General features: G+C 32.5%; 1 protein-coding gene across 1 annotated transcript in view; it reads left to right on the top strand.

The window, feature by feature from the left end:
- Window positions 1-14,543, top strand: part of LOC117110796 (fibrillin-2-like) — a gene marked incomplete in the record, with an annotated part of 84,494 nt that overhangs the window by 36,458 nt on the left and 33,493 nt on the right. Inside the window, 6 exon segments of the mRNA XM_033253616.1 lie at window positions 626-916; window positions 3,431-3,556; window positions 7,976-8,101; window positions 9,271-9,387; window positions 11,309-11,431; window positions 13,055-13,270. Of these exon segments, the coding sequence (XP_033109507.1) occupies window positions 626-916; window positions 3,431-3,556; window positions 7,976-8,101; window positions 9,271-9,387; window positions 11,309-11,431; window positions 13,055-13,270 (999 nt within the window).

Genomic DNA, 14,543 nt, shown 5'->3' on the forward strand with positions numbered 1-14,543 from the left:
AATGCAACCCTCTTCCCCATGACAGCAAATTAGTTCCACTAAGTGGGTTAATATACTAAAAATGACCTTCAATTTTTATTGGAAGAGGGATTCAGTTCCTAATTTTTCGCACACCCCAGTCCAAAAACAGCTTGTGACCCGTGCTTCTCTTGAGACCTGCCAGAGGCATAATAATGGCAAAGGCTGACTTTAGGTGAAGGTACAAAAATTAAAAAAATATGGGTGTTCCACAAGTTAAAAGTTGTTTTACCTTCATAAACTCATCTCTCTACCTCTGCTTATTGAAATAGCATGTACATTATTTTTCTGCTTTGTAGATATATAATGATTGAGGCATTTAGTATTAATAACTGTTGATGACATTTCAGCAACCTACCAGAAAATGTGTGATTTTGATCCTAAACCCCCACCTAATGTGGTTGACCCGTTTTTAATTTGTGAACAATATCCTGACATTTGTCAAAATGGACGTTGTTACGATCTGGCAGATTCTAAATTCCAGTGCATCTGTAACCTTGGTTACGAGCTGAATAGAGGAAGATTATGTGTAGGTAGGTAAATTTTTATGTTTTTAAAATTTTAAAAATGCACTATCGTTCTGATATTGACATAATGCTTTCCCCAGTTGCCTATCAAAGTCTTTGTGTCGCTGAAGTATCAAGAGGTGGCCCAGGAGGTGATGGTACTCCCGGAACTCCGGGACGCCCAGGAGAACCAGGAACCCCAGGAACTCCAGGAGGCCCAGGAGGCCCAGGAGGCCCAGCGTCCTCTGCTACACGTCCTCCGATTGAGATTATGCAGATCTGTGCTCGTTTCAATGGGATCTGTCAGAATGGACGGTGCATTGATTTGCCTAATGGCTCGTATCAGTGTATTTGTGATGCAGGTTATGAACTCAGCGGTAACATGTGCGTAGGTGAGCTGCAATAACTCGCATTACGAGCTAATGGATATCGTCCTAATCTCCATCAACATTAACAGTCTCATCTGCGTCTCTCTAAACATTTATAACACATTTCTTTCAAATTTGCAGATTTTTTTTTTATTTTGCTAACTTTCTAATAATAAAAAAGTTCTTTTATTTGTTTAATTCATTCGTGTGATAACATATTCTTTTGTTTTTAGTGTCTTTTATATAACCATAATTAAGTTGCTTTATGTGCTGTGTGTATATGAAATATCATATTTAATGTTAAAGCTCTTAAAAATATAATATGAAGTACACAAGGCAATAAAATCTATTTATAATAAACATTCATGCTATGTTATATACATGCACTTCATATCTTGGTGTCGAAATGCACGCCATTGTGTCCCAACACGATGGCATGCATTTCGATACTTGGAGTATGTATTATACTATCATATCTTGGTGTAATATGTTAAAAATGCACTCCACCATGATGTTATATAATATAAGAATATGTGTAAAATATTTGTATGCAATTAATCTGTTAATTTATAAATTATATAATTCTTTATTGCTGTAATCTCATGTACGTTTTTGTTGGCTCACATTAATAATCTTATCTTGATTTGAATTTTCAAAACATACAGTGTGTGTGAAGCAAAGGGGATTCCTCTGGTATAAGCCCATCACAAAGTATAGCCCCAATTTTATGTTTAGGGGTGGGGAGGGGGATAAGGGTGGCTTACACCAGGGGAACGATGGCTTTCATGATGTTTTATTAACATCTTTTCAACATTCTATTGCGATCATCATTCTTTGTTTAAAGCCCTGTCCAGACTATCAGATTTTTTTTTACAAAAAACTGTTGTATGCCCATATATGGTCATGGTGTGTCTATATATGGTCATGATGTGATGTCATCATAACCATATTTAGGCATGTCACATGTTTTTGTCAAATAAAATTTGATAGTCTGGACAGAGCTTATAGCAGTGTTTGCATTGGATTTTATTTTTAGACCTAGGCTCCCATCAGGACATCTTGTGAAGTTAACGCTGCCCCCCTCCCCCCAATATTACACCCTCACCCTTGTCCCTCTTTCTCTCATGGGGAGTTTGAGTTGGTTTTTATGGCTAAATCCCAAATTTTGTACTTGGATTAAATAGCATGTTGTATATATCACAATAAACACTCATGTCTAAACAAGAAGTGTTTATAACTGTGAAATATATTTTGTTAAATTGTTTACAAAAGGACATACTATTATTGTACCCACATGGCAAGAAGATTTAACCATGTGCGCTCTCCATATTTGACTTGCCTGCTTAATAAAACTAATAATATTTTGGGCTCAATTTACTCAGCCAACATTTCTGAAGTTGTTCTAACTTGATTTAATCTGGAACTAACCAGCCAAAAATTGTCCAATGCAAATACTGTCAGTGTAATACAAAATACTTATGCCATTTTCTAAAAGCTCAATGTTGAAAACAATTGTAATTGTTGTGTATATGATAATAAAGTTATGTGTAAATTATGATGTTTTCATTTACTATGCACATTTTTTCTTTTTTATATTGCAATTGCTGAGAGACTATGCAACTGTATTGCACATTTATATTTTGTTTTGTACATTCTTTAATATTTACTTCTATTAATTAATCTATTAATACTAAGTGTTTTTCATTAATATGTTGATGCATTTTCTATCTTTGATATTCAAAAAATATCAATGATGTATTATAAAATCACTTAAAAAAATAATATTAATGATTGATAAATTATATTGATTATTATTAATTATTGATTAATATAGTGTTATATATTATGCTCGTTCTTGCACGCTGAATCAATTTCCGTTGGTATTAAGTTACTTCTGCATTGCCATATCTAAAGGTCTTCAAATAAGGGGAGGGGGTGGGGGGCTGATGGGAGGCACCAAGAATAAATGGGGGCACCATGATTAAGTGAGAGGTTGCCAGCTTGCAAAATAGGTGATTTTTATCTACTTAAGCAGGGCTTTTTTGCTTCCAACATTTTCAATGGAGGGGGATGCTGGGGGGTGCAAGTTTTTTTAGGGGGTTTGCATGCCTCTCCTAGATATGCCACTGCTCCTGGGAGTTGGTGACAACCAGTCTCCTCAAATCTCTAGGATTATTATTATTTATTTTTATTATTACAATTATTATGATAGGTAAATTAAACTTTGTAACTCTGGTACGAATAATGCACACTTATTTGAGATTTCACTTTTACTATTATCATTTATACAAATTCCGATTATAATTACTATTAAGATGAGATTTTATTATTATTAATATTTTTATGAAAATAACCACTTATTTTTATATTGCATCAATTTTGAAAACAAATTTGATATAAGCTTTGAGGAAAATATAAAAGTATGTCTTAACATACACCAATATTCATAACATTTATATATTTATTTCTTTTAAATAATTCAAATAAATAAATAAATATTTTTCCTAATATTTTCTTGATTAAATTTTCACCATTTAGATATTAATGAATGTTTAGAGACTCGTTACTGTAGTAATGGAGTTTGTCACAATTCACCTGGTGACTATTATTGCACCTGTGACAGTGGTTACGAACCTTTACTAAACAACAGGAAAGCCTGTAGAGGTAAGTTTAATTCTTATTACACCCTATAATTTGTTCACAGGTGTGAAATCAATTGATACCTGAAATTTAAGTTAATAAACATATGTTTTTTTTTCAATGCTCTATAAATTGCTTACCTTGTATTTAAGAGTGACATACACTTTTTTTTTTATAGAAAAAACAAATATTTTCCCAAAAATTTTGTTTGGTCTTTGGCCTTACAGTATTAGTATATATTTTTACTATTACTATATTATTACTACAGTACTGATTAAACTATTTATTTTCGTTATTATTAATAATAGATAATATAGTAAAATAATAATAATACAGAACTTAAATATATGTTTACAAAGAAAAGTCGTAATTACATGTAAAGTTAAGTAACTAACAACTTGAAATAGTAACTACAGTACAAAACAAGTTTGTATCCTCACAAAACTTGTGGGTGGTATTTAATAAATTAATTATGCCTTCGTCTCCTTTCATTTTCGCTCAGAGCAGATTCTAACGACCTAACTTTACCTCCTTACCACTCACTGATTGATTGGAGACTTATGCCTTGTAAATCATTTACCTTACATTATTCTCAACATAATCACAATACTGAATGGTAAATTATAGCAAGAAAGCTTAGGTGGAGGTTGCTCAAAAGGAAGAAAATAAAAAACATGCAATAAACTGATGAAATGAATTAAATTTTAAATATGATCAGAAGATCGAGGATGTTTTCCTGACCTAAAAAAAGGTTGTTTTCCTGTTATTCACTCTGTTAAACTACCCAATAGTCTTACCGTTCCCTCGCTGCTCAACGTTGAACCGCATACACAATCACAAGATTAATTTTATCCAATGACAGTTTATTTATTTGACAATAACATTTGTCTTTAGAGAGAGAATGTGTAATTGGTGAGAAAATTGAGATCAAAGGCAATTAATTTAAAGCATACAATTATGTATGGTTTGGTCAGGTTAATTCCATTGAGGAATATGTTAATTGCACACTCTTATAGTATGAAAATTAATTTTTTTTTTTTTACATTTTGAAAATTGATCAGACAGAAGAAAGTAAGGCATCTGTATGAATGGAAATCTTGCTGCTCAATGCAATATTTATTCATTACAGTAGAACCTCCTTATTTGGGACACCCCTATTAAAGGGACTCTTTTGTGGCCGTGAAATGAGGGAAATGTATCTTTTAACACTTCGGCTAACCCCTATTCAGGGTACATCCCTATTAAGGGGACACTTTTCGGTCCCAAGGTGCCCCCTTTATTTAATAGGGTTTTGTATTTTATTAGAGGAATTAATTATTAAGTGTATTTATGATTTATGAATAAGGTTATCATTTAATTTGGATAAAATCACATCAGTGACATGCCTTGAAATTCATAGAAGTACAGTCTTAACAAATATTCAACAAGTAATGAAGAGGCAGCCCTCGGAGGCTAACTTTAAAGATGTTATTAAAGTTGGTCTCCGAGTGCTACTTCTTATCCTTTTTTCGGAGGGGGGATTAGGTGGGACTGAAATATGTACGGTCTGCTAAATATAAAGGTTTGGATAGGCCTAAACCTGGTTTAACCAATAAAATTAAATCCTGTCTAATGAAAGGTTAGGGAAGGGTGTATGACTAGATAGGTCTGGTATTTAAACCATTTGGAAGTTCATTCTGTCTACTAAATATGGAGGGTGGAGATGGGCTTTGAACTAGTTTAACAAAAAATCATATGCCTTGTCTACTGAGTATTGAGGGGAGGGGTGAGTTAGAATAGGTTTAACCAGTGGAAATATGCCCTGTCTACTGAATGTGGATTCAGTAGACAGTTGGATCTAAAGTTGCCTGATCTATTTTAAATTCACCTTTCTTGTGAATGGAAGGATGGGGGTGTTAATTGTTTTGTACCATTATTCTAAAATTGGCCAGTGGGAGAAAATTCCTGTGCAATATAGACAAATAAGTTATGGTATCCTTGTAATTCAATTTTTTAGGCTACACCATACTATGTGTCAAAGAGGTAGCCCCATAGTTTTATGATGCTCTTCGGTTTAGTAGTTACTTTAAATAAATCTAGGCTAAAAACAGCTGCTAGTTGATAATTTTTAGTAAGCACATTTAGTGCATTTTAACCCTTGGGAAATATCAAGACCTTGGTAATTTGCTCAGAGCCTAGAATTCCAAGCAATGTGTCTCCCCTTCACAATGTAAGGGTCTCATCCCTTTCAGGGTTCAGTAACAAGTGTTGTCCAAGGAAATAAGTTATTCTTGTTTTTTTGCAGATTATTCTTTAACTGATGATATCTAACATGGTTGAATTAAATATCTAAATGTAGAATCAACATTTTATTATACTATATTAGTTCAATTTTTTTTTACTGGTATACAGTATTGCTCTCTTCAGTGTTTCATTGCTATATTAATAGTATTACATTTTTCCCCTGTTTTATCAACTATTTAGTTACTCAATGCCTATGAGGATGTTTGAATCCAATATTTGTATAGCGCCGAAATCTAGTTCCCTATTCTGAAGTTTTTTATTCAGAAATATAAAATGAAGGCATCTCAAAAACAGATGTACAAGAGAAAATGAAACATGATTTTTTTCCTAAATTTGATAAATGTACATGACCGTAAACAGCTGATAAAAAGATATAAATTACGGCAATATTTCACTACATCATGAATGTGTACAGGTTAGGTAGAGCAGCAGTGTGAGTGCATTTGTGCAAATTAGAAAGGAATTAGGGTTAAGCAATGACTGACCCCTTCAGAAAAACATTCCTTTAAAAAGAAAATTAATTTTTAATGCCTATCATAAGGTAGAGAGCCTGTTCAGACCTAAAAAGGGTCATGATGACATCACATCATGACCATATATAGGCTCATCATGACTACATGAACAGTGTTTTGTCAAAGAGAATTTGATAATCTGTACAGAGCCTAAAGCTTTGTGTATACTATGAAATTTATATGACAAAAAAAATGTGATGTGCCCATGTATGGGTACAATGACGTCATATCACATATCAAATTGTATAAAAAACAGTTGAACCTGTTCAACTCTTATTTTCCATTACACTTTATGTGATGCTTTTTTGATGAAATTTGATAGTGTAGACAAAGCTGTAGAATATATTCATTGTACTGTATATTCCAGTTTCATCCTTCTTTGTTCTGCCTTCTACGATTTAGCACTATTTTTAAATAATATATATCGATTCACCAATTGTTTATAGTCATGTGTGAATGTATCTACTTATACGATGTAAATTAAATTTGTATGTATGTTGTCCTAAAAACCTGTTTTCTTCCTGTCTGCTGAATATGAGGTTGCTAGGCATACACTCCATTAAATGCAATTTAAATACTTTCCATTCTTAATGTTAAGAGACCTTCATAATAATCTCATTTGAAATTATGATACGAAAAACATACTTGAGAAGCAAATTGTAAACATTGAGATTATTCCCAAAGGCTTTTAAGGAGGCAGTAAGAATTTTCGATATTTTTCAAATTTTCTGTGTCTTAGCAACTGTTTCTTATATTTCATGGTTTGCACTTGAAAATGAAAGTATGGGATATGATTTAATGAAAACCATATTAAAGATAATCAAATCCTAATTATCTATCATAAAATTATTATGTCACTTATTAAGTACAATAAATAATGTACTATTCTCTAAAAAAAAATGATTAAAAGTATTAAAAATAATGAATTGCTCATAAAAAACCTGATTAAGGTATTAAATATTAATGAATTGTTGAATAAAATTATTAAATTATATAATAAATAATGAATTGCACTTGAATAAACTATTTTAAGGGATAGATTCATTTGAAACATAAATACAATGTAAGAGTTTAAGAATTCAATTATAAGAAAATACACAATTACATAGGGGGTCAGTGTTTATAATTATATTGTATAATATTTTTCCTCCCCATTTCCATATTCTAAAGGATCACTACAAGCAGCAGAACCATGGAATAAGGTGGGAAATTTTGATCCCTGTCAAGCATGGAACCATTGTTATTAATTGCCACCTATTTCAACTATTAATTTGCCAATCCAGCCTCTACATTATGATCTAAATAAAAGTTCAATTATTACTATCCTAAACCATAATCCATTCTCTTGACCCCAACCAGTTTTTCGGTGCCAAAACTTACCAAGTCACAGTGGATTGTATAAAATAGATGATGTTTCTTTGTATTCCCAATAAATTCTAACTATTAGTATATAAACCAAATATAAGAGCTTTATTGTATTTATTACTATTTACTTATGTATGTTCACTGACTTATGTATGTTAACCCAATGCAAAAGGTCGAAACTCATTTGCCTTTAGGTGGGTGTTAAAGTAGAACTTAAAATAATCTTTCCTAGACTCATGGTTTTACCCTTATTATTTATTTCTCATAATGTCTTTTCGAATAGATCGTGATGAGTGTAAAGAAAACCCAGATATATGTTTGAATGGAAAGTGTCTCAATATGCCAGGCAGCTATACCTGCCAGTGCGCAGAAGGCTATATATTGTCGAATGACAGACGCTTCTGTATTGGTAAGGACAATTTTAACACATTTATTACTGGGGCGTAAGTTCACATCCACACCTGTCCAACATAGCTCTATTGTATTGCACTGTATCTCAATCACAATGTGAAAGTCAATAAAGTGTATCTGTCTTTAAACTCGCTTTCAGTGGTCGCCGGAACACCCTGGTGGTTCGGGAAGGAAGAAATAATGATTTAAAAATAACTACCGCATAGTTACCAACCTGAGAGATTTGAAATGCTTGACTACACTGGTGGGGGATGTACAGTGGGGCCGCCAAGCCCCTTGGGGTCCAGTGGCCAAAACTCTGGGGGCCCAGGTTCCAATCACATAATCAAAGTTTGGTTATGACAATGAATGTGCAAGATCACACTCGACTAATAGATTCTACTGAGTCTGTGATTGGCTGTGTTTTTTTTGGTTGGGAAAGAGAAATTTTCTTGATGAATTGATTTTCGAGTGATATAACGAAAGCTCTCTAATGACCCTAGCTACTCCATGACGGTTTTTATATTTTTAATGAAACCAACTTCTTGGAATTTCAAATACATTTTCCTCTGAATTTGTGATAATTCGTTATCATGTATACACTTGCGATAAATGTGTGACAAATTTATGTTCACGCATGTCTTTCTGCAAAATGCGTGCTTCATTCAAAATCACTTTAAAATGGGGGACCATCCCTCATGATGCATGATGGTTGGTAACTACAGTATGCTACCATATGTTTGTTTGTGTTTTACTACAGTTGATGGAAATGATTTTCATTATGGTGGTGCCCTTTATTCCTAGGCGTATGGGATGGAACTAGAAAAAATGGCTTGGCAGTCAACATATGTTATGACTTCTATGTACCCTCTGACTTCTCAGTGACATCATGCAAAATAATAGACCTATACTTATATTAATCATACAACGTTTTTTAAATTTAAATAATTTTTTTTATTTTTATGTGGAAATATTTCATTTCTAATCCAGAATGCATCATCATTCCAACTGGTCTTCTATGGTCAAAGATTGTTGACTCATGACATCCATTGAAGTGTATCTGGTTGACTTTGTAAACATATAATGTAGTTAGTTTGAATATAAGTGATCAATTCAAAAGACTAATATTGTTAATTGTTAAATTGCTAATAGAATTTGTAATTAACCTTTTTTCTTTTTTATGTGTAGATGTTGATGAATGCGAGAAGACTGGTATGTGCCGGAATGGCCACTGTGTAAATATGGCAGGAAGCTATAAGTGTATCTGCGACAAAGGATTCCGCAATACCCATGGCGTTTGCCAGGGTAAGCATCATATTCCATTGTATTGTTTTATAATACCAACTTTTAAGTAATATTAGCCATGGTTTGTGTTTTATATTATTGCATTGTGATCTCAGATTTCTAGTTTCAATTTTTTTAAAATAAATGTCTATTTACCAAACCTCAATTTGATAATTTATTCAGTATATCTAAAAGGCATTGGTTAGAATATGTATACTGAAAAAATACAGTATGCTTTCTGTGTAAGTCTAATTGATAAAATGTGTGGATTCCTCATTTTATTAGTAGACTTTAGAGTAATTTTGCAAAAGGTATTATTAAAGTCACGGTGTTTTTCAGTCAAAATGTACAGCACCATTCTCTCTTATCTTTAAGTGACTGCTGCACCTCCCTGTTTTTTTGTTTTACAACTGAACCCCCAGGGTTTGTATGATAATACCATACTAAAACGATTGCTAGAGATATACTAACTGTAGATCAGCTTAATCGGTGTTCTCTCATGACACTGCTCCACCTTGTTCATTATATCATAGACCTGTTTTTATTACATCAAAACTGTAAAGTTAAATGTTATTGTGGTCAGTAGAAGGTGATTAGATGTCTGAAGGCCTTCTCTAGGGATGCACTTTGAGTATGAACTCTTTGTTCCTGTCCCAGTTCAAATGAAAATAGGACTAGGTCTATACATACTCTCAAGCATCTAGTAGTCTTCCCTTCCCAAGCCTGTTTTAAAGAAGAAACCTGTATGATGATGGATCATCCTAGATTAATATGATGTAAATAACATATGTTTTCTAAGTAGTAATTTACTTATAAATAATAATTTCTGGAACATTTTATTCTATTAAACGCACCTGTTTGTGATTAGTTCAGCAAAGTGTGTTTAGTGGATATCATGCTTTTAAAAGTATTTAATGCTTGGACCAATCCTGTGCCTTAGTGCTTGAAAGCTCACCAATATTTACTAAATAATTGTTGCAACAATTTTTTCGAAGAAAAAAAAAACCAAAACAGAATCTAATCTAAACTAATCATGTGTCATTTCACAGGCACAGATTGTTCAATGTAATTCAAATCCATGTTTTTGTTTGCTATACATGTAATTATAGTCATGTTTTGCAAACATTTTCTAAGAAAGTTCTCATTCTAGTTGTTGTAATAAAGCATCTTATGTAAAATGTTTGTTTACTATAATTAACTTGTATTCATTTGTTTTGCCTGACACAAAACATTTCTGCCAAGGTCAATTAGGCTGGAAAAATGTAGAGGCTACTATAACAGTACATTTGCATGTTAGATATATAGCCTTCAATTGTAAATGTGTCAACTGTGTAGTCATAAAACAATGTTAGTACATGTAGGTGTAGTAAATGTATGTATCAATTTTCTTCTGTTACTTCAATCTTCATTTCACTCATAACCCACACCTTGATGATGGCCTTGTGTAGAGTACTTGATTCCCATAAAAGAAATGCAGTGTACAACAAAACAGGCTTTGAGAAGAAATACACAGGTTTTAATCAAAAGGGCTGCATGCTAATGTATATATTTGCAACACATTGTATAAAAATGTGTTTGTTAGTTACATTTGGTACAGTAATTTCAATTTCTATTTGATGGTTTTTACTTAGTGATCCCTTCATGGTATGTCATGACATACTAGGGATCACCCAATTCAATAAAAATAAACAAAAAGTACATAAGTAACATAAAGAAAATACTTTAGAAATTATATAATAAATTAGGCTTATTGAAAAGTTCTCAGAATTTAATTCTGGTGCATTTCAAAATGGAAGTAAATAGGATTGGATTGGATCTTCACTAAGTAGATTAGATCGTGGTTAAAAAAAAAAATTTTCACAGTTTTTTTTATAAAGACATTTAGTATTATTATTATTATCATTATTATTATCATTATTATTATTATTAATTTCTTCATTAGATATTGATGAATGTGCTGAACAAGTTTCTCTGTGTCAGGGAGGTCGCTGTATAAATTCACCTGGAAGTTACAGATGTCTATGCACCAATGGGTTCACGGAGCAACCAGATGGAACATGTCACGGTAAGTGACATGATATCAAATCAAAATCAACCTTAATGATCATGTATGAAATAATAATTGATTTAAATGTTTTATATTAATAATGTTAAATTTGTTGTTGTATATGTTATTTTGTAGAACCATAAATACAGTAGAACCCCTCTTTTGGAACACCACTATTCAGGGGACACCCATATTAAGGGAACACTTTCCCACGAAACGAGGGGCGATATATCTTTTAACACTACAGCCAACCCCTATTAAGAGGATGGAGATACTTTCTAAGTGTGCAAAATTGTCAAATCAATACAATTTAACCCCTAGTAGGGGACACTAATTTTTTTTTATTGTATCAAAACAAGTACAGTAGTCCCAAAATAAGAAAAAAAAATCTTTCAAATTTATATTTTGACACTTTTGAGCAATAAACTTAACATCAATCTAGAATTTTTCACTCTCAATATTTAGAATGTGTTACTTCGTATAAATAAAATCTTGTCAATTTTCACCATAAACTGTTTTGTGTCTTTTCACATACCGATATTATAGGCTGATGTATACCGTACAGCTGCGCCCTGATTTCTACTTAAGTCATTACTCTATTGATGCTATTCTATCTTGTACATCCAATAGAAAGCTCAATATCTGAAAAAAGAATATTTGACCATTAATATAACACTCGGATCAAGAAATATATAATGTCGGGAACATAGGCCTATACAACTTTTGTAGTTTTAATTAGATATCAGTTGATTTCCTATCATAGATGATTTATTTTTTGCATTGCAAATTATTGTTATAAATTAGGGCCTAGTTATAATTCAACTGTAAATCATTCTTAGGTCAATTAAAATAAAATTATAAAAAAATCTATATCATCATTGTAAAAAAACATGCGAAAAACCCCTATTAAGGGGACAATTTCACATTTTTGGTTAGTATTTTCTGGGAAAACCCTTATTAAGGGGACAATTTAGTTGGTCCCAAAGGTGTCCACTGAATAGGAGTTCTACTGTACGTACTTTGAAATTTCATTTCACAACCTCCTAAGGCGAGACTTTTTTATACCTTGCTTAGGGAACCTGCCACCCACCAATTTTAATGATTTCAAGTAAAAATAAAAGTTTATTTTTGGCCAATTAGTCCACCCGCAGCCGCAAAAATGGAAATTTTTAGAAAAAAATAGAAGTTTCTTTTTATATTTATTACACCCGCCACTGCCTTGAAATCTCCAAAAATAAGGTACTGTATGTATATTTCTACCTACAGTAATTATATAAATTTAAAGCATTTAACCATCCCAGTACTACACTGTTTACATTTACTAATAAAATTTTATTTTTATGTTCTCCATCTGGATGTTTTAGCAAAACTGTTTGCTAATTAAAACAAAAAGATTTTATTTTTACATTTTTTCACCCTCCTCTGACGATCTTTGGAAAAATAAGTTTGCGAAACAAGTATATTACTAGGTATAAAAAAGTCTGTTTAATGTTTGAACATTCCTGCAACATTGTGTGAATTTATTTTGTGACATACAGATACCAAACATGAATGTCATATTATTGTATTGTGTTTGCTGAGGTGGCTTATGGTAATCAACAATGATGTAATGAAGTTTTCGTATATTGATTTTCCTTCCAGAAACTCGCAGGGACTACTGTTACCACCACACAGCTGAACGTCAGTGTGCAGTTCGTTCACAAGTGCAGATCACAAGATCGCATTGTTGTTGTAGCGTAATTGTCGTTGAAAGAGGTGGTGGCTGGGGCATGAGCTGTGAGACATGTCCGCTTCAAAATACACCTGAGTTCAATGAACTTTGTATCCATGGCCGTGGCAGGGATAATACAGGAAGAAGTAAGGATAAAGACAATAATCAATTTATATTTAGATGGCACATATAAGACATCCTGGTTTATAATAAAGTATCAACTCATGTCTAGACTAAGTCTGATTGGGTTTGACAGTGTTTAATCAGACATTGATAGTGTTTGCTTGTTTCTTAGTCATGGGCCAGAGGGTGGTGAAAGAAGTGCTCCCCTGAACCTCAAAGTAGGCAAGATATTTCTATAAGTGTGAAATCATTTAGATAAGAGATTAAAATGGTTAAAACCTACATTTTTTTGGGATGTATACACCCCCTTTTTCTAACATTCGGTAAGGGAACACCAAAACTACCCCTCTTGAACCGTCGGTGCTTTATTTGCATTTAATCCCTCTCTGCCCATGTTTCTAACATTTGGTTAAGCAAATTGTGTATCCTCCCATATCCCTTGACAATTCATTAAACAAAAGGGAATATGCAAAAAACTAAAAAAAATGGGATGCAGGCCAACATGATTCAATATTTTAGATGTTAATGTTTTCTAGGTAATTAAAATTTGAAATCGTGATTAAATATTTTTAACTTTATTTGTTTTCATGTTGAATCATGATGGCCTACATTACATTTTCCAGAGTTTGTTTAATACTGTCTTGTGTCAAACTTATCAGTATCCCATCTTCATTAGACAAAGTTGGACAAACAATTTGTCTGACCTGCAGAAAATATGCATGATAATATGTGCCTTGCTTTAGAGTGTGTTGAACAATGTTATACAGATGTTAAACAGCTATAGAAAAATGACAAACTTCCTTTTTCCTTCAGATTTGGGTAACATATTTCATATTGCTGCAACCACATAGCCATTGTCCAAATCTCCCACCATTAGTCTCAAGGCTAGGTCTATCTTCTGTATTACCCTAACCTTGTGGGCCTACAATATTTAAAGACAGACCAACTTAATTATATTGTTAATCATTTCAAATTCAACAATTTACAAATAAACTTGATTAGGATTTTAAAAGGGACCTTATTTATGTTTTCCCTCTCCACCCATGAGAGTAAATCCCTGTGGAATTTTGGAATGACTTGGAATGAAACTAATTTGTGCTGCATTACATGCAGGAATGGGAATACTCCCAAGGGAAGTGGTTGCTCATTGTTTATGATCATTTGTTTCCAATGAACAGGAAAATAATGGGAAGTGATTTAAGACTTTCCGTGGAATGTTCTACCTAAGGTATGCATGCTAGATAGATTTTATACAGCAACAAAGGGCAAATAAAGTTTAGTAGGCTATCTGTATTA

The sequence above is a fragment of the Anneissia japonica genome, unplaced genomic scaffold, assembly GCF_011630105.1.
Source record: "Anneissia japonica isolate Jap-2015-1 unplaced genomic scaffold, ASM1163010v1 scaffold2756_len2360902_cov194, whole genome shotgun sequence".
Classification (NCBI taxonomy): Eukaryota; Metazoa; Echinodermata; class Crinoidea; order Comatulida; family Comatulidae; genus Anneissia; species Anneissia japonica.